This window comes from Oryctolagus cuniculus, chromosome 21 (genome assembly GCF_964237555.1).
Source record: "Oryctolagus cuniculus chromosome 21, mOryCun1.1, whole genome shotgun sequence".
In the NCBI taxonomy this organism is placed as follows: Eukaryota; Metazoa; Chordata; class Mammalia; order Lagomorpha; family Leporidae; genus Oryctolagus; species Oryctolagus cuniculus.
Window position 1 is genome coordinate 4,857,932 of NC_091452.1, and position 19,780 is coordinate 4,877,711.

General features: G+C 56.3%; 1 protein-coding gene across 3 annotated transcripts in view; it reads right to left on the bottom strand.

Annotated features, from left to right (window-relative positions):
• The window catches only part of LOC103345010 (transmembrane protein 132B), a 365,066-nt gene that overhangs the window by 248,217 nt on the left and 97,069 nt on the right, over window positions 1-19,780 (bottom strand). The window contains exon 1 of one of the 3 annotated variants that reach the window (XM_070066051.1): window positions 3,805-6,588. The exons of the other annotated variants lie outside the window; for them this stretch is intronic. Within the exon in view, the coding sequence (XP_069922152.1) occupies window positions 3,805-4,189 (385 nt within the window). The 5' untranslated portion in view covers window positions 4,190-6,588. Of the gene's footprint in view, window positions 1-3,804; window positions 6,589-19,780 lie in introns of those variants that run through there. 3 annotated transcript variants of the gene reach the window in all.

Genomic DNA, 19,780 nt, shown 5'->3' on the forward strand with positions numbered 1-19,780 from the left:
AACCACTAGCTCCAAGCCTACCAGTGCCAAAACTGAAGCTTTGCATACCCACTGTTTCAAATGTAGCCCAAATAAGCATATTTTAGCTACTTAGAGCCTGCCTGCTTTGCATACCAGAGAAAGTGCACCCAACACCTGCCACTCAGATAGGAAAAAAATCTTCGGTGGCTGTAATAGACCCCAAGCTGCGGCTGCCATCAGAGGTCTCTGGCCGAGACCTCCCTCCACACCATGGTACTGCTGATGACTGCACCTCAACACACAACCCCCTTCTCCAAGACCCCTGTCCTGCCTGGGTGGTGGCCACTCTCTGCAAGGTGCTGTGCTATGAAGGACTGCACCCCCACAAACACAGCCTGCCCCTGTGTGGCCCAACCCACGATCATGGTTGCTGCATCCATGATTCTGCTTTTGTTTGATCAGCCCTTAATCTTCCAGTCACAACGCCCCATTCTGTGAAAAGCACAGTGTGGATGGAGAGAAGACACAGAGGTGTGGAAGGACGGGGAAATGAACTGGCTGTGGTGGGAGGGGAAACGGTGCTGCGAGAGCAAAACTAGGGAGCAAGGTTGGGCTGTCTCAGATGAGAGGCTGGGCCAGCAATGAGGCGGGGAAGGGCACCGCTGGGGGCAGGAGCACTGAGTTTTGGTCCACGTGCCCCTCCTCCAAGGGAACTACTCAGGAGGTCATGGGCTAGATGCTGAAGCTGGAGCTCGGGAGACATCTCTGGCTAGAGAGAGGCACCCGGGCATCACGGAAGCAAGGTGGGGGTGAAAGACATGGGATGAATGACCCTGAGTCAAAGATGCAGAATGGGAGGAAGGAGAGCGGGGAGAGTGGCCGCTACATGCAGAAGGCTTGGCAGGGCCTCCGAGGGGACAGGGAGGACGAGCAGGTGTGTGTTAGCAAGGCCAGTGGAGACCAGAGAGATGTTTGAGGAGGAGGGAGCAGCCCTCACACCCAGTGCTGTGGGGAGAAGAGCAGGTGTGTGTTAGCAAGGCCAGTGGAGACCAGAGAGATGTTTGAGAGGGAGGGAGCAGCCCTCACACCCAGTGCTGTGGGGAGAAGAGCAGGTGTGTGTTAGCAAGGCCAGTGGAGACCAGAGAGGCGTTTGAGGAGGAGGCAGCAGCCCTCACACCCAGTGCTGTGGGGAGAAGAGCAGGTGTGTGTTAGCAAGGCCAGTGGAGACCAGAGAGGCGTTTGAGGGGGAGGGAGCAGCCCTCACACCCAGTGCTGTGGGGAGAAGAGCAGGTGTGTGTTAGCAAGGCCAGTGGAGACCAGAGAGGCATTTGAGGAGGAGGGAGCAGTCCTCACATCCAGTGCTGTGGGGAGGGAAGGAAGCCACGGCCTGAGAGCAGCCCTTGCATTTGTCAACAGCGCTGGTGGCCTCAGCAGTCCGTCTCCAGGGCAATGCAGTGGCAGGAAGTGCAATGATGGTGACGGAGCGGGAGCAGGGCATGAGGAAGGTAGCGTGGAGAAGAGCGACTGTTCAGCAAGTGCAGCTGCGGGGCGAGTTGGATGGGGCTCAGAGGCCCTCCCGTGGGTCCTGTCCCAAGCCTCCTCTGATCGCACCAGCCTTCCCTGTGGGCGGAAGCGCCCTGCCTGGTCACTGCACTGCATGTTTCCTACAGAGGCTGGAGCCAAATCTTCAGCTCCACTCAAACCCCCTCATTTCCTAATTCCTGTCCCCACCCCAATCAAATGGCTGTAAACTGATGTTTGCCACACAGGTTGCCAGGACGACAGAGTGTCACAGTGTGCTCCATTTTGAGCTCATACTGTCTGAGTTGAAAACAGGTCAATGAGGAGGGCAGGAAGCCTTTTCAGCAGAGTCCGACACACTGAGATGGGGATTGCTGAGCCCAAGACCAGTCACTCAAGGTGCGAATAGTTCTGCTCCCCAGAAACAACGAGATCACAAATGGACTCCCGTGGAGTTCAACGGCATGGGAGCCTGGCCAGGTTCTGGACTCCTGATGGTGCTTTAACTTACTGCTGGCCATCTGATAGCTGTCTCCTCAATATCTATGTATCTTCTCTCCCTGGGGAGACAAATGAACATGTGACCCAGTCCAGGTCACTAAGGGAGACAGAGACTCTTGGATTTGTCCAGAGCCTCCCTTGCAGGGACTCTTCCTCTCCACACAAACAGTGTGGTGAGAGGACAGAGGCCAGGAACCACCAGGAAATATTCTGTGTTGAGCTTGGAGCGCAGAGCTGCAGGGCCACAGGGTGGGATCAGGACCCTGGACAGCGACCCAGGGAGCCAGACAGACAGGCTCTGAGCTGTCAGTCAAGCTGCTGCTTCCAAAATGAGAGATGCTCATATACCCACAACTCACTCCATGAGGCACACAAAAGTAGAGCCCATGGCATTCCCTGTGATCCCACAACTTTCGTAGAAACAAATGAAACTTCCACAAAACAGTAAACCAGAAAGTTCCAATTGAAAAGTTGGAAACAAAAACAAAAAAACCCAGAACATCCCTTTAGAGACTGACACACAAAGGGCCCAGGAGGCAGAACGCAGAGGCAAACCCTACTTCTCATCATAACGCGAGTTGGCTTCCGTCAGAGCAAACCCTACTTCTCATCATAAAAGTGAGTCGGCTTCCATCAGAGAACAGGAGCCCCACATCTCTCAAATTCTTCCCAAAAATGTCAGTAATTTTCAAATGCCACAATCCATGAATTGAAATAGTAATTCTCTGGATACTTAGTGGATAAATATATTGATGAACAGATTGATCTCTAATCACTGCTCCAATGCGCCGCTTCTTCCAGCGAGACCGGAACAAGGTGATCCGTACCCGAAACACATTCCCGGGGCGGCGGATGAAGCTTTCCACCCACACTGCTGCTGCCTGGGCTGAGAGCGCTGCTCACCCAGCCACACCGTCTGCCCCGCCTGGAGGAGAACTCAGAAGGCTCCTCGTCGATCAGGAGGCCATGCTGCCCTTGGCTTCTCGGTGGGTGTTTCACCTTGCCCACATGTTCCCAGGCCGTAGAAAAGCAAGCAACTGCCAGGAACAGCCTGAGCAATCATTTGCATTATGTATTCAGTCAGCAAAAGCTGCACCTATGGAGGTGGTGCCTCGGGCTACAGTGTCTTCCCTGGAAACCAGCTCCCTCAACAGAAATCCATCAGAGGGCTGTTTCACACTTCAGAGGCAGTAGCATCCACTCCCATGGGCTCAGGGCAGGGACTGGCCCACAGTAGTTTTCTTTGAACCCCATTGAAGTTGAGATATTTTTATCCAAAACTGAGAAATTCCACATCTCAACTTTCAGGCTGACAAGGACCCCAAGACCAGACTTTTGAGGGCTAGTCCCACTTGGTGAGGCTCTGAGGACACAACCTGGTCCCACTTGGCCCAGCCATGAGGATATAACCTAGTGTCATCTGGTGCAGCCATGATGGTATAACCTGGTCCCATTTGGTGAGCCAGGGGGACATACCCTGACTCATCACTAAAAGAAGCAAAACAGAATCCGACAAAACCCATCTCAAACTAATCTGCATCTAGCTTGTGAGCAATTGCACTTCCTAGAATGCATCCTACTGAGCTGCCTGCACACGGATAAGACCTGAGTCTGCACCGCACGTACACAGGCCAGCACCTCTCCGCTGTGCCCTTTCTTCTTCTTAATGTGAAAGAGTCACCACGTGCCGGTGCAAATGCTGCAATGTCTGGGGCTGGCCTGAGGCCAGGACCAGGAACTCAACCCAGCTCTCGGGGGACGGTGGGGGGGGGGGCACAGAACAGCCACGTGAGCCCTGCCTGGCTGCCCCCCAGGACCCACATTGGCAGGAAGCTGGAGCTGGAGCTGGAGCTGGAAGCAGGAATCTGATCCAGGACAAAAGCATCTCAACCACCAGGCCACACGCCTGGGCCAGGCTCTCGTTCTTCATTTTTCCTGCTGAGACAGGCAAAACAATGCAAATTTTGAATATCAGTGACACCTTTGGTGGGGCCTGGGGCCACTTCTGCACCCTAAAACATGAACAGCTCAAGGTTAAAGGCAGAGGGGGAGTGACAATTGTGCTGCGTGAGCTCAGGGCAGCTTGTGCCGTCCAGGAGTCTGATGAAAGCTGACCAAAGCCCGTGGCCTGCCCAGCTTCAAGGATTTGGAATTGCATACTGCAGACTCCAGGTCTGTGATCAGCTCCGGTAACAAAGCTGTGCATGTCCTGAATCTCCGCAAGCCTGCATGGGGGCCCCAGGGCAGGCTCAGGGTTTGTTTAAATGCATCTGCTTCCATCTCCGTGGGCCAGAGGATGCTGATGTCCGCCCAGCTCCCACTCCTGGAGCCTTCATGGCCTTAAAGGAAGGACTGAAACGTGCATGGGCTCTTCCCAGAGCAAATACCGCATGCCATTCTGAGCTGGGCTCATCCAGGCGGTCCCCACGGACCCCCCGAACATTCTTTGCAGCGCAACAGGCTGCTTCCACATGCTAATGGAAGCTGACTGCTTCCAAGCCTGCTGGCAAATCTTATTAGAGTAATCCCCTCCCTGAACCCAGATTATTACAGCCACCTTTATGGGAGAATAAAAATTAATTTTCTCAGCTATAATAAGAACGATAAGAATGAATCACTAGGGACCAAATAAAGATTACAATTAGCTCCAACAGAATCGATCTAAATTTAGCCAAGGCCAGCCATGTATTTGCTCCTGTCTTCCCTCCAGTGCCCTGAGAACCAGGCTGCGGGGGCCGGCCGCACTCACCAGCCAGCCCTGTTGACATCAGCACAGCGAGGGACTCCGGGAGCAAGGTGGGCTCAGTGCAGGGCTCAGAGTCAGCGTGCCCAGTCCCGAGTGAGCTGCCCGAGCCTGGCTCCTTGAGCGAGCCCTGGGCACTGGGTAGTGGCCGAGCTGGTTTTCCCCTGGGCCCTGCCTCCGGCCTCCCTCTGTACTCAGGCCCGTGATTCCACACTCATTTCCGAGAACAGATACTGACCCAGGCCTGAGCAGAGACCCCGCGCAGGCCACCCACACTGAGGCCTGAGACTTCTGTCTGGGATCTTTGACAAGAATTCTGTTCACTCTGGGCTTTACTCAGAAGCCATTTTACTCACCAAGTGGAGGTGGAGAATTAAGCCAATCGCCAGGGGAAAAGGAAGACAAGGAGAAATATTCAGTGCTGGTAACAGCAGATGAACCCTTGATCAAGCCACACCTGAAGCTGTATGTATCCTTCATCTTTCCAAAAACAAGCACCAAGATGCTCCACCTCCCATGTGCGAAATTCTGTCTCTTGAAATCAAAAACACCCAGAGCGACATCAGCCTTTCTCTGCCCATCATTAACCTGGGTCCTGTGGATAATAAAGGAGAGCCTGACTGTAAGAAGCCGGAAAACAGGACTTCACCTGCTAGGACACAACATCCCAGGTCTGCTTCTCAGGCAAAGGAGAGAGAAAGGCGGTAGAACAAGGAGCATGGCTGTGCCGCCCAGATCGTGTGGGCTCCCTCAGGGTTACCTGGACAAGCTGAACAACCCACAGGGCAGGCTTTGCTCCAGCAGGAGGAGCAGCTCCCAGCCTCAGCTTCTCCAAGCCGAGTCCCCAGCTGTGGCCACCTGGCTTTTCTGACCATGTCTACAAACCCAAGCTGCCCATCCCCAAGCATCAAGCAGCCCAAGAATGGCTCCCGCTCACAAGCCAGCAGTGCACACCTTGTGGACCCAGTGGCGCCTGGGGCCGGACAGACCCTGCAGGACAAGCAGGGACACACGAGGCCCCAGGAGGGCTGCGCCCCTGGCGTCTGGGGCACCGACTGCGGTGCTCGCTCTCCTTTGAACTGAGCGCCCGCCCACTCTGGTCCAGCGACTCCACCTGTAGAGAGAGGGCCCCAGCACTCCATCTGTAGGAGAGAGGGCAGTCGGCCCAACCGGAGGGGAACCGCAGGCTGTGCCTGTCTGGGCCAAGTGGGGAGGGTCAGGCTGGGGTCAGCATCCACAGCCAGCTCTGTGGTGAGCCTGAGGCCAGGGCCAGACTGTGGCCAAGAAGGGCAGCAGAAAAGAAGCCTTCCAGCCAGTGTGGCTCAAACCAACTGGCCCTCCTGGGCTTCAACTCCAATGGTGGCTTCACGGGCATGGAGCCCTCCACTGAAGGCCCTGTCCTCCGACCGGTCCCTCTCGCTGGGCAGCTGGAACCTCTGCTACCGCCCTCAAGAGCATTCAGAGCCCCTGCGTGTTGCACGCTCACCACGCCCCAGCCCGGGCCCTGCTCGCTCAGTGCCCCATCTCCCCGGCCAGTGCTTGCACCCCGCCATCAGGTAGTCACAGAAGCGCATTCTCCCCACTTCATAGCCAAGGACACGGACACTCAGAGAGGGCGCGGCTCTACCCAAGGCCACCAGGATGGAAGCAGGACAAGAGCCACCTGTGTCCAGCTGATTCTCTTGGCAGGACACAGCTCTGCCCACCTGAACTGGGGCTCACCCTGATGACCTCTGGGAAAGGGTCAACACCAGCAAGGAAGTCCCAGGGCATCCACTCCAGGAACTTCCCAACCAGTTGACACAACACTGATCCAAACTGGAGAGCGTCAGTGCTAAGTGAACATGCACATGCCAATCACCCACCAGGAGAACCAGCTACTGCAGATGCAGTGCAAGCCCCCAGGGCCCCTCCCACCCCGCTCCTGGCAGTACCGGTCGCCCCATCTCTCAGGGTTCACCTTGCCGTGTAGTCTACCTTAATGACAGTGCACACGGTGCACTGATTCTGTGCCGTTTCGACGCCTACTTCTGCAACGATCCATGGTGTCCCTTCAAGCTCTGTGCCTCACCTAACTGGCACTGCTCTCCGTCCCTCTGCGACTCGCATGCTCACATAGCACAGCGTTGGTGGGAGCCACGCTGATTGATCCACGTCACCATGCCCCGCCCACACTGCTGATTGATCCACGTCACCATGCCCCGCCCACACTGCTGATTGATCCACGTCACCGTGCCCCGCCCACACTGCTGATTGATCCACGTCACCGTGCCCCGCCCCATCACCGTGCCCCGCCCACACTGCTGATTGATCCACATCACCATGCCCTGCCCACACTGCTGATTGAGCCCCATCACCGTGCCCCACCCACTCTGCTGATTGATCCACATCACCATGCCCCGCCCACACTGCTAATTGATCCACATCACCATGCCCCGCCCACACTGCTGATTGAGCCCCATCACCGTGCCCCGCCCACTCTGCTGATTGAGCCGCATCACCATGCCCCACCCACACTGCTGATTGAGCCACATCACAGTGCCCCGCCCACTTTGCTGATTGATCCACGTCACCATGCCCCGCCCACACTGCTGATTGATCACGTCACCATGCCCCGCCCACACTGCTGATTGATCCACGTCACCATGCCCCGCCCACACTGCTGATTGAGCCACATCACCGTGCCCCGCCCACTCTGCAGCTGTGCTTCCCACTGTCTGGAAATACCACATGGACATCCTCTCCAGCTCCACAGCTAAGTGGCTTCCAAGCCTCCACAGGAGTTACAATGTTTGAAGAAACAACCCTTGTGCCTGCCTCCTTGTTCACCCTCTCACTTCCGCTCAGCTAGGAGCTGCGGCTCCGGGCTGCTCAAGGGAATCTCCCTCACAGCGGCCAGGCCAACCTCAGCGATCACCGCCCACCGAGCAGCCTGAGCTCAGGACTCCAGGTACAGCAAGGACGCCGCCTTCATGAGTGGCAGAGCAAGGACCAAGCCAAAGCCCTGCTCCCAGCCCACGTACAGGCAAGGACGAGGGGCCGCAGAGACCACCCAGCTCACGTCGGGTTTCCCGTCTGGCAGACTCGGGCAGCCACACAAGCACGTGTATGGTGCCTGTGCGCATCAGCCAACGGGCCTCCTTGTGTGTCATGGAGTCGTCTGCGTGAATTCAAACTGCAGTGAACAGTACTCACACAGGGCCCACCCGTAAGCTGTGCTCACCCATTCTAGTTCCCCTGGCGACCCCGGGACCCCACCAGCTCTGCTGTAAGGAAACAGGCACAGGCGCTCGCGCACTTTCCTAGGGTCTAACAGCTAGAAGGGAAGGGCCACACTCTTCCTCCTACACCCCTGCCTCTCTGTGGCGTGGTTTCCAAGTGCCCTAGGGCTTCACCCTTGAAATGCTCTGGGAGCTGGGCTGGGCAGGGGCCACAGACTGAAGTCAGCTGAGAGCCTCAGAGGGGCCCAGTGGAGCCAGGGACTCAGGAAGCTCATGTGCCCTCGGCACGGGCCACAGGTGCCAGCTCCAGGGGCCCTAGGGCGCAGCCTGCCAAACTCAACAGATCATTGAAGTCAGAAATACCGCTTCCTAGGTGCGACCCCTTGGCCTTTCCTCCTTGACCGCAAATCTGAACTCTCTCAGGCAGATGCTGGACAGGCTGAGTGAAGATCCTGCCCTCGGACCTGCTGGGCCCGAGGCTGCCAGCGGCAGAGAGCGACTCGGGGCTGGAGCACTCCAGGTCAGCAGGCGGGGGTCTCATCGGGCTGACGATCCAGGAGGAGTGGACAAGGGAGGGACGTGCCCTGCTGAACGGTCCCCTGTGTCACATCAGGAGGTGAGAGGGCCATGGGCTCGGAGGGCTGGGAAAGAGGAGGTGAGCTTACTCGCCGCGGTTCTTGGAATGCCCTTCCCTGGGTCCTGAGCCTCCCACTGCAGGGAGGGAGGTGCAGGCAGGGATAGGCAGGACCATGCCCCTCCTTCTGCATGCCCCACACTTTCCCACTTTGCACACCCACCGAGGCCGACCATTCGTGCCCCTTCCACACTCGGGGAGTGCTGGCCAACAGCTAGACCCTGCCAACCCTGACTCCTCCCAGGCTCATGGACAGAGCCCAGCCCGTCCAGCAACGGCGCCATGCCCCAGGCCTGGCAGCCACACCAGGTGACAGAGGTGTAACAGGGGAGTTAGAGAACCTATCAAAGACCGGGGTCCCAGTTCCCTGAGGGACGCCCAGCTCTGGGGTCCCCTCTCCACGTCTGAGGGCCACAGAGCTCTGCTGTTGCTTTCTCCTGCTCACTTCGAGACCTGGACTCTTTCCTTACTTCCATACTGAAAGAAGCCAAGGTCCAGGTAAGGTTCTGCAGCCATTACACCACGGCTCCCACCTCATTGAGAGAAAGAGCCCAAGTCGTCCTGGAGCAGACGTGCATTCCCTGGTCTGGCCCCAGCACCGTCACTGCTGTCCTCATCTCCCACTCCCACCCCCATGCTGCCCCAGGGCCTTTGTACTTCCTACTCTCTCACCAGCAGGGAGCTACCCTGGCTCCTTTCCCTCCCATTACTCAGACCTCAGCTAAGACACAGCCTCTCAGAGGCTGGGTGAAAGGCATACAAACTCTGCTACTCTGAAGGCCTCCCATGGCCCGAGAGGCCAGCCTCGCGTGGGGTAATGCAGAGCGATGTGGGATCCCCGCAGCTGTCCCCATCCACCATCTCCCACAGGGCCCTGCATGGCACCTCCCCAAAAGCTGCAAACCACTGGCCTCCAGGCCTCGTCCCCATCCACAGTGGCCTGGGCCGCCGAGGAGGTCTGCACTGGGATATTTTACGAGGGGACTTCAGTGCCCAGTGAAGGACGAGATTATGTACAGAGAGAGGAGCTGCAGCCTACAAACACAAACCCAGGAAACGGAAATGCTAACAGCTCCATTTCATTGTTTGTGCACCATATACATATAGAAATACTGCATGGTGCATGAAAAAATACTAAGTATTACAGAATCCAAAAAATGGGCGGCGGGGAGAGAGACTGGCATTGTAGCACAGCAGGTCCACCTGCAACACCAACATTCCACATCTGAGCACAGTGCCAGCTACTCCACTTCCAATCCAGCTCCCTGTGAATGCCCCTGGGAAGGCAGCAGGTGACGGCCCAAGTATCTGGGCCCCTGCACCTACGTAGGAAACCAGGATGAAGTTGTAGGCTCGTAGCTCTGGCCTGGCTGAGCCCGTGCTCCAGTGGCCATCTGGGGAGTAAACGAGCAGATGAAAGCTCGCTCACTCACGCTCGCTCTGTTACTCTGCCTTTCAAACAAACACATCGGGGCAGGCACTGTGGCGCAGCAGGTAAGCCACTGCTTAGGAAACCCACAACCCGCATCAGAGTGCCTGGGATCTCTCGCTTCTGCTTCCTGCTAACGCACTTGAGAAACAGCAGATGATGGTCCTAGTGCCTGGGCCCCTGCCACTCTCGTGGGAGACCCATATGGGGTTCCAGGGTCCTGACTGTGGCCTGGATCAGCCCTACTGTTTAGGCATTTGGAGAGTGAACCAGCAGATGGAGCACCTCTCTCTCTCTTAAAAATAAATTTTTAGGCCGGCGCCGCAGCTCAATAGGCTAATCCTCTGCCTTGCGGCGCCAGCACACCGGGTTCTAGTCCCGGTCAGGGTGCCGGATTCTGTCCCGGTTGCCCCTCTTCCAGGCCAGCCCTCTGCTATGGCCCGGGAGTGCAGTGGAGGATGGCCCAAGTCCTTGGGCCCTGCACCCGCATGGGAGACCAGGAGAATCACCTGGCCCCTGGCTTCGGATCAACACGATGCGCTGGCTGCAGCGCGCCGGCCACGGCGGCCATTGGAGGGTGAACCAATGGCAAAAAGGAAGACCTTTCTCTCTGTCTCTCTCTCTCTCAACTGTCCACTCTGCCTGTCAAAAATAAAAATAAATAAATTTTTAAAGATGAATTTTAAGGCTGGTGCTTCAGCTCACTTGGCTAATCCTCCACCTGCGGTGCCGGCACCCCAGGTTCTAGTCCCGGTTGGGGCACCAGATTCTGTCCCAGTTGCTCCTCTTCCAGTCCAACTCTCTGCTGTGGCCCGGGAAGGCAGTGGAAGATAGCCCAAGTGCTTGGGCCCTGCACCCGATGGGAGACCAGGAGGAAGCACCTGGCTCCTGGCTTCAGATCGGTGCAGTGCGCCAGCTGTGGCAGCCATTTGGGGGTAAACCAACGGAAAAAGGAAGACCTTTCTCTCTGTCTCTCTCTCTCTCACTGTCTAACTCTACCTGTCAAAACAAAAAAAGAATTTTAATACAAAAAGATGAAAATGAAAGAATATTTAGAGTCACTCCCACATGGTGACAGCTGGTCCACCTTCACTGGGGCATGGGGTCTCCAGCTTGCCCCAGTCCCAACAACCACCCCTAAAAACCAAGAGGCAAGTGACACAGAGCCTGGGGCCCAGTCCCTGCTCTGCCCCTGCTGGCTGTGTGACCGTGGGCAAGTCAATTCCTGGGCCTCCATTTCCTCGTCTGTACAGCACAGATGAAGGCCTCCGGGGCACGGAGGCTGCCGTGAGGATTCAGTGAGCGGAGACTCCATGGTTGGAGTACATCACGTGACTGATGAAGTGTCCCGCTTTCTGTCGCTGTGCACCTCCCCCCACAGCGCACCCATCCCCCAGACCTGGGCTGGGCTGTTCTGCTAACTCCTCCCCTGCTCGCGTCCTGCACATTCTCCAGGATGCGGGAGAAGAGCAATCAGAGCAGGGCTCCCATCAGCCCCAATCCCAGAACCAGCCTGGGACGGCGCAGCAAGCACCACCCACTTCCCCTGCAGATCCGCGGAGGCAGTGGTGGGAACAGGGCCGCGTGGTGAGAAGCCGTCTCCCTGCTCACTGGGACTCTGACCTCTGAAAGAGCAGACACCTAGACGGTCATTAGCAACAGAGAAAAATCTCTCACCACACTGCTAACCCTCAGCCTGGGCTGAAAACCAGCAATGGCCTCTGCAACTTCACTAATTTAACTGGAAGGAAAGATCACTGTGCCTCCCTCGCCGGGTTCCCCACCTCCTGCTGCCCTCAGATTCAAGAACTTGCCGTTGCTTTGCAAACAGCCCTGTGAGCCTGGCTGGCCGGGGCTCTAGCAGGCAGACACGACTGAGCCCCTCAAGGGGCCGCGTGCAGGAAGCTCCCACCCGGTGCACAGCAAGGGGCCCACAGGGGAACCCACCACCACGTCTGGGGCCCACGGGGTCACTTTTCCCCTGCTCCTCACCCCATCAGAAGGCAGCTTCGACTTCCACGCCTGGGCTCCTGAGCAAGAAGGAAGGAAAGTGGCTGCCAGCTGCTGTCTGCAGTTGACACCAGATTTCAGCAAAACCACCAATTACCGTGCAGGAACCATCACTGCTGATTCTTGTCAAAATATCCAGGTCCCAAAAAGTGAGACCTCCTTAATGGTCTCAGACGCCCACGTGGGAAGTCGAGGCTGGCTGGGAGGACTGGAGGCTGGGACCGGGGATGGCAGAAACGCCACTGCACATGCTGCACACCATCACAGGTGGACACGCCCCCACCCCGGCACGTGCTGGGTAAGGACGCTCCCACCCCGGTGGACAACAACTCCACTCAGCCGGCATTTCCTGAGAGCCCACCGTGTAACGGGCCAGACACTCGGACATGACCTCACAAGGGCCGCACTGCTGGCACCAGGATCAGCCGCTGAGTCTGCTGGGAGGAGAAACAGGAAAGAGGGGCGGGCAGGTGTTTGGTACAAGTGTTAAGTCACTGCTTAGGCTACCTGCATCCCACATCAGAGAGAGGAGAGAAAAGGAAGAAAGGAACACACTGAATACTGTAACTGCACACCCAGAACGCGTCTGTCTGACCTGACATGCTGACACCCAGGAGGCACCTGTCCGACCTGACACACTGACATCCAGGAGGCGCCTGTCCGACCTGACACACTGACATCCAGGAGGCGCCTGTCCGACCTGACACACTGACACCCAGGAGGCACCTGTCCAACTGGACACACTGACATCCAGGAGGCTCCTGTCAGACCTGACACACTGACACCCAGGAGGCATCTTTCTGACCTGACACTGACACCCAGGAGGCACCTGTCCGACCTGACACACTGACACCCAGTAGGCGCCTGTCCAACCTGACACACTGGACACCCAAGAGGCGCTGTCCAACCGGACACATAGCTTCAGAATCTGCACTGTCTGGGGCCAGCCCCCGTTCTGAGGGATGCACGTGTGTCTGCCCATGTACTCTTCATAACCCTCTGAGGGAGACGGTTCCAGGTCTCCATGCTGACGATGCGGAACGTGAGGCACAGGAAGGGGAGACAGCTGGCCCAAGATTCTAAACTTGGTCACAGCCACACCAGGATTCAAACCCCAGCGATCTGACTCCAAGCTCACTCCAAAGGCATCAGATAAAACCATAAAGATGGTTTGTGTCCTCAGAAGGTACGCTCTCCTAAGCAAGCAGGCAGTCAGTCTATGCACACAGCATCAGAGGCCCATGTGCCAGCAGAGGCAGAGGGCCCAGGGAAATCCATGCCATCGGTTTAGGGCACGTGTATTAGACATGGCCTGTTCCAGAAACCCTGGCCCCCATCATGGACCCACCCCACAGCTCGCCAAGGTCAAACACAACAATCAACAGCAAATCGAGCCCACTCTGCTGTCTGTGAGCTCCTGACAGGCACCTGCAGGTGAAACCTTGCCGAGATTTCTCGGGGAAAGCACCTTCTAGACATTACTTGGGTGGCTGCCCCAAAGTGGAAGGCAACCATCTGGCCGCGTTCACTGCACTGTCTATCTGCCCAGCAGGCCCTGGAAGCACAGGCCAGTCCCACACAGGGCGGTGCTCGGCCACAGGAACACACTGGGCCACAGCAGAGCTCATCATTATTAATGTCAATTTCTTGCCAGCCTTTAAGAACAGGAAGCCCAAGCCCAGGCGTCTTGAAGAAACTGCTGAACCCACACCTGGAGCAAGAATATACCAGGCAACTCTGGAGAGTCTTCTGCCAGGAAGCGGGAAAGAGCCCCAACACTGACGGGCCCATGAGGCAGGCAGAGGGCAAAGATGGGGCAAATGAGAGCACCCACGCAGGAAATGACCACAGATGACGCAAGGGTCAGACACCAAATCTGCGCACTCGCAGTGATACAAAACAAGCCCATCTGGTGGCTGGGAGATGTGGCAGAACTAGTGGATCAGACCCCGTCTCAAGATGTGAATGGGCCACAGCTGGCAGCAGCTGCCTCCCAGACAGGGCACGTGGGCTCCACTTGGCTGCAGTCCTCACCTCTCCCTGCCACCTGCCCCAGACAGAGGTGCCCGTATTTCTCCATAGCACCTGCTCCACTCTGTGACCCCTCCACACCTGGGACTTCAGCAGGTAGCTGCCCTAGGGCAGCCTCCTCTGGCAGTTCTCACACAGGGGATCTGGCCTGCCCAGCCGAAACAGATCCCGTCCAGCTTGTCTCCGCCGCTTCCTGAAGCTGCGTGGCCAGGAAGGAAATACCACACCACTGAAAAGACGATGGGCCAAATTCCCCACCCAGCCTCCCTAGCTGCCCAGCCCGGCCCACTCTCTGCCCCACAGGTTGGCATCGGGGCAGAGAAGCGCAAGCTAGGATGTGCATTCTCAAAGGCTCACCTCAGCGCTTGTTGAGAAGAGACTGCACAGAGACAGCGTAGAGCAAGAGACTCCCAGAGAGGCTGGGGCCTGGATGAGGCAGCAGAGGGAAGCGGGGGGGGGGGGGGGGGGGGCCTGGATAAGGCAGCAGGGGGAAGCAGGCCCTGGGTGCCAGAAGCAGAAGCAGCATGAGTCGCTGATACACAGGACCTGAGATGAGACTGGGAGAGAAGCCTGGAACTGCATTCAACTGCCATGAGCATTTTGTGGATGTAAGAATTTCATGTGTATTAGAATTCATCTAAATCCCAACTAACTTTTGATTGTAAATCACCATTCTTAAATGGCAGCTGCTTTCCTTCATGACCCAGAATCCAAACAGGACCACCTCTATAATGGCGACCCGGTGTCCCCACAACTAAGACTCAAGGGTGCAGAACAGGGTGAGGGCTAAGGCGCCGGGAGCGCCCGAAGGAAGACTCGCCCTTACAAAGCAGCACCCCCGGCGCACCTCTGCGAACACCAGTACACACCCACCCTGTCTCACGCTCAGTTACGTCGGAGAATCCGTGAGCAGTGTCTTAGCCCACCCTCCCAAAACAGCTCAGAAGAGAAGCAGGAAAAATTGCACCCAGAGGGCTTTTACGGGAGAGTCTGGCAGCTCTGGGAACAGGTGAAGAACTGAGCAGCCTTGGACAACAGAGCCCTGCCATGGGCCACCTGGCGTGACATCAGCTTTCACTTTCATAATTGCTCTCTCCTGCCTCAAGTCAAGGAGACATCCTAGGGCCATTCCTCGAATCCACAAGCCCATCAGTAGATGGACAGCAGGTGTTCTTCCAAGGCTCCTGGATGAACTGTGCCTCCGGGGAGGCAGGGGAAGGAGGGAGGTCAGAGTGTCCAAGCATGGTCCCAGCAACCATCACCATGGCAACCAGAGGCCCACCAGACTAAGTGGCCACGAAAAACCAGCCGCATGGGGTCTGGTGGCTGGGGGCCATCAGAGCAGAGAAGCCTAGCCTCCCTGGGGGACAGAGTCAGGTACACAGAATTGAGGAGGGGACTCTCACACACGCCCAGGTTCCAACCCAAGCTTCCTTACAGAGCAACTGTGCGGACCCTGGAGGGGCAGTGGGTGCTGTGGGGTTGTCAAGGAGACGATACCAGGTGCTCAGCACACAGGAGCTCTCACCAATTCTGCCACGATCCCCAGCCCACTCCACAGTGCCACAGCCAAGGCCCAGCCCACTGGGAGCACTGACCCAGCAGAACAAAGAGTAGCTTTGCACGGCTTGTGGTGGGCGGTCCTTTCCACAGAGGGTCACATGGGCAAGTCCATCCCACATGACATCCCTGCCTATGGGGACTCTATGGACATACCTGCATGGACAGAAGCGGCCAACGCACCCTCCTGTTGAATCCGTGTGACTGGCGGGCTGTCATAAAAGGCCTAGTCCTCTGAGGACAATCACCCATCCCACAGCCGCCATGCTAACCGGAAGCCAGGCAGCCACATGGAGAGGCCCCATGGAGGCGTCCCAGCCACAGCCCAGCTGGGGTCCCAGCTGAGAGCCAGACACCCCGGGGAGCCCAGCTGATTCCTCGAGCTGCCCCAGATGTCAGACAGCCGTCTCTGCAGGCCCTGCCCCAGCTGTAGACTTGTGAGCCAAGTCCACAGCAGTGCTGCACACAGCACTGTCAGGTAGCACGGATCATCAGACTACAACTCTCAGGAACACTGACCTGGCGCCCACTTGGACTGCTCCCTGCATAACTCCCTGAGGACTCAGGCCCAGCCAAGGAAGTGCATCTGTGTCAGCTCTCCCCTGACCGATCCAGGAGGCAGACAGGGGCTCCCACGTACCTGCTGTCTCATCTGATCCCACCCCCACGGAAACTCCAGGATGGCAAGGACCACGTCTGAGATCCCCCCACCTGGAGCAGAGCCTGGCACACAGCAAGCGCTCAGCAAATGCCAGTGGAGTGAATGAGAACATCCGGAAGAAACAGGATCAAATGCTGAGGACTCTCAAGTGTGGGCTTTTGCCTCGTGATGTCCACTTTAACCACCGCCACCTCAAAGCAAGCTGCAAAGAGCCAGGCTTCCCCTTCTTGAGAGGACAATATCTGGCAGACAGAGAAAGGCAGGGACGGCTTCTGTGTCTGGGAAAAGACAAAGAACTTAGTCCACAGAGTATGCAAACCAGAGCATTACAGAATACACAGGAGGGGCCGGCGCTGTGGCACAGCAGGTAAAGCCGGCACTGCAGGTGGCTTCACCATATGGGCACCGGTTTGAGTCCTGGCTGATCCATTTTTTTAATATTTTATTTATTTATTTATTTATTTGAGAGGTAGAGTTAGACAGTGAGAGGAAGAGACAGAGAGAAAGGTCTTCTTCCATTGGTTCACTCCCCAAATGGCTGCAACAGTTGGAGCTGAGCTGATCTGAAGCCAGGAGCCAGGAGCTTCTTCCTGATCTCCCACACGGGTGCAGGGGCAAGCACTTTGGCCATCTTCTACTGCTTTCCCAGGCCACAGCAGAGAGCTGGATTGGAAGAGGAGCAGCCAGGACTAGAACCAGAGCCCACATGGGATGCCAGCACTGCAGGCAGAGGATTAACCTACTACACCATGGCACCGGCCCCCAGGTACTCCACTTCTGATCCAGCTCTCTGCTATGGCCTGGGAAAGCAGTGGAAGATGGCCCAAGTCCTTGGGTCCCTGCACCCATGTGGGAGACCCGGAAGAAGCTCCTGGTTCCTGGCTTCAGATCAGCGTAGCTCCAGCTGTAGTGGCTATTTGGGGAGTGAACCAGCAAATGGAAGACCTCTCTCTCTCTCTCTCTGCCTTTGCCTCTGCCTCTCTGTAACTCTGTTTTAAAATAAATAAATAAATATTTTATAAAAAGAAAAAGAAATACACAAGAAGTCTCTTTTCAGGATGTTACAGTAAAGAACCAGAATCCGTTTAAATGCAATTTTCCAGGGTGGGCATTTGCTACAAGGTCTGATTTCACTTGGGACACCCACATCTCATACTGAAGGGCCTGCATGCTTCCCGTTCCAGCTTCCTACTAACGCACACCCTGGGCACGGCAGGTGATGCAAAGTACCTGGGTCTCTGCCACCCGCATGTGACACCTGGACTGAGGTCCTGGCTCTTGGCTCCCGCCTGGCCCAGCTCCAGCTGTTGCAGGCATTTGGGGAGTGAGCCAGTTAGTGGAGATGTCTAGTACTCTGCTTTTCAAAGGAAAAAAAAAGAAGTAAATCACTGAAAATTTAATTTAAAATTTTAATGTATTTATTATTTGGAGAAAAGCTATGTAAACTATAGCATGATAGCCTTTTACACAGTAGGTAAAAGACTGACAGGATTGGTTTTTAAGATTTATTTATTTTCTTGAAAGGCAGAGTTACAGAGAATAGAGAAGGAGAGGCAGATCTTCCATAACTCCCCAGATGACCACAACGACCAGGGCCAAGAATTGTATCTGGGACTCCCACATGGGTGCAGGGGCCAAGCACTGGGGCCATCTTCTGCTGCTTTCCCAGGCACATAAGCAGGGAGCTGGATTGGAAGTGGAACAGCCAGGATTCAAGCCAGCGCCCATGTGGGATGTCGGCACTGCAGGTGGCGGCCTAGCCCACTGTGCCACAGCGCCGGTCCCAGATGAGAGAAGTCGGAGTGCTAACTTGAGGGGGCCTCCAGGTCTTCTGCTGGTTTCACAGAGCAAGCCACCCATCACAGTCCCCACAACAACAAAGAGAAGCTTTACATGCACAAAGTAATACATCATTCATCGTCCCACTATCAGCAAAAATATAAATCACTAAATCCAGCCCCTGGCTGCCACTGGGGGCAGGGATGGAGCTGAGGGTGCGCAGGAGATTGTCAGGTTTCCCTAAGCCTCTGGCACTGTTTAAGTAAAACGAGGAGACTTGAGGCAAACGTGACGAAAGTTAACAGCTGGCACGGCTAGGTGCTAAGTGCACTGCTGCCGCTATGTTACTCTTTGTACTTTATTTCTTAAAACAAAAATGACAATTAAAAAAAGAGAAAGAAAAGGTTTTGCCCATCCTGCTGGTGGGACTGTCCCTAGCAACACCATTTTAGAGGACAACATGCCACATTCTTTAAAATGGAAAGTGCACACCCTGCCCCAGACCCAGGGGCCTGAGGCTCGCATATCCACCCGGCAGAAAGACACAGCACCCGCAGGCAGGCACCAGCACTCCCAGGAAGGTGCTGGCAGTGGCAGAGATGCCACGTGGGGAGGAGCCAGGAACCTGGACGGCCTCACAGTCTCGAGCAGGGTGTGCGACGGCAAGGAATGAGGTCGAGGGCTGAGAACTGGGGTGAAGCCGACTTCAAGCTGTTACTACTGAGAAGAAAGAAAACTAACAAGCGGCAAAGACATGAAGCGGAATACAGCGCTTCTCTGAAGGACAGCGTTCTTCTACAGGTACACAGATTCATATTTAAAGGCACAGCACAGGTGTGGACTAAGGAAACCGATAACTGTGACTGCCTCTGGGGAGGCGGAGGGAGAGAACAGGGGCTTGCGTGTGACCAGCATGGCCATGTTTGCTGTTTTCACTGGCACGGGGCAAATAACAACAGTAAGAGTCCAAGAGCCAGCATTTGTATCACATTTCCTCCTTGCCAGACACCGCTCCAAGTGCCTTTCATATGTTCACTTCTTGGATCCAACAGCGGGCCTGGGGGTGGGTATCACCATCAGCCCTGTTGTACAGGAAGGATCCCAGACATGGACGGAGATGTTAGGAAACAGACCCAGATGTACAAGAGCAACAACTGCACCAGGCTGCCGTGAGTCTGTGATGCCACCACACAAAACCTTCCCGCATCCACGCCGCGCGTTCCTCTGCTCAGAGGAGCCCTCTCCATGCCAGAGAGAAAGCCCGGATCTCACAGAACTGGTACCTTAGCAGGGAAAAGACGGACTGCAGAATGAACAAATGGATGAATGAGATGCATGGTGTGTGAGACAGCTTCAAGTGCTGAGACACAAAAGGGAAGGAAGACGCAGAACCTGGGCAGCAGGGTGCCGTGGCCTCGAGGGCAGGGCGCCAGCAACCTTCTCCGAGCAAGGGCCACTGGCGAGAGGACCTGAGAGGTGTGGGCTCCTCACAGGAAGAGGCTCCAGGAAAGGCGAGCAGCAGGTGCAGAGGCCCCAAGGCAAGGAGTCCAGATCGGGAGAGAAGGCAGGCGGGAAGTCCCACTGATTCAGGCCCCCATGGCCCACTTCAGAGACACTGGCTTCTACACACGGGGGACATTCCAAGCAGAGAAGGGACTCGGTGCAATCCACTTTGGCGGCAGTAGGAGGAGAGGACTGGGAAGAGGCGTGGTGGCCACAGGGAGACCAG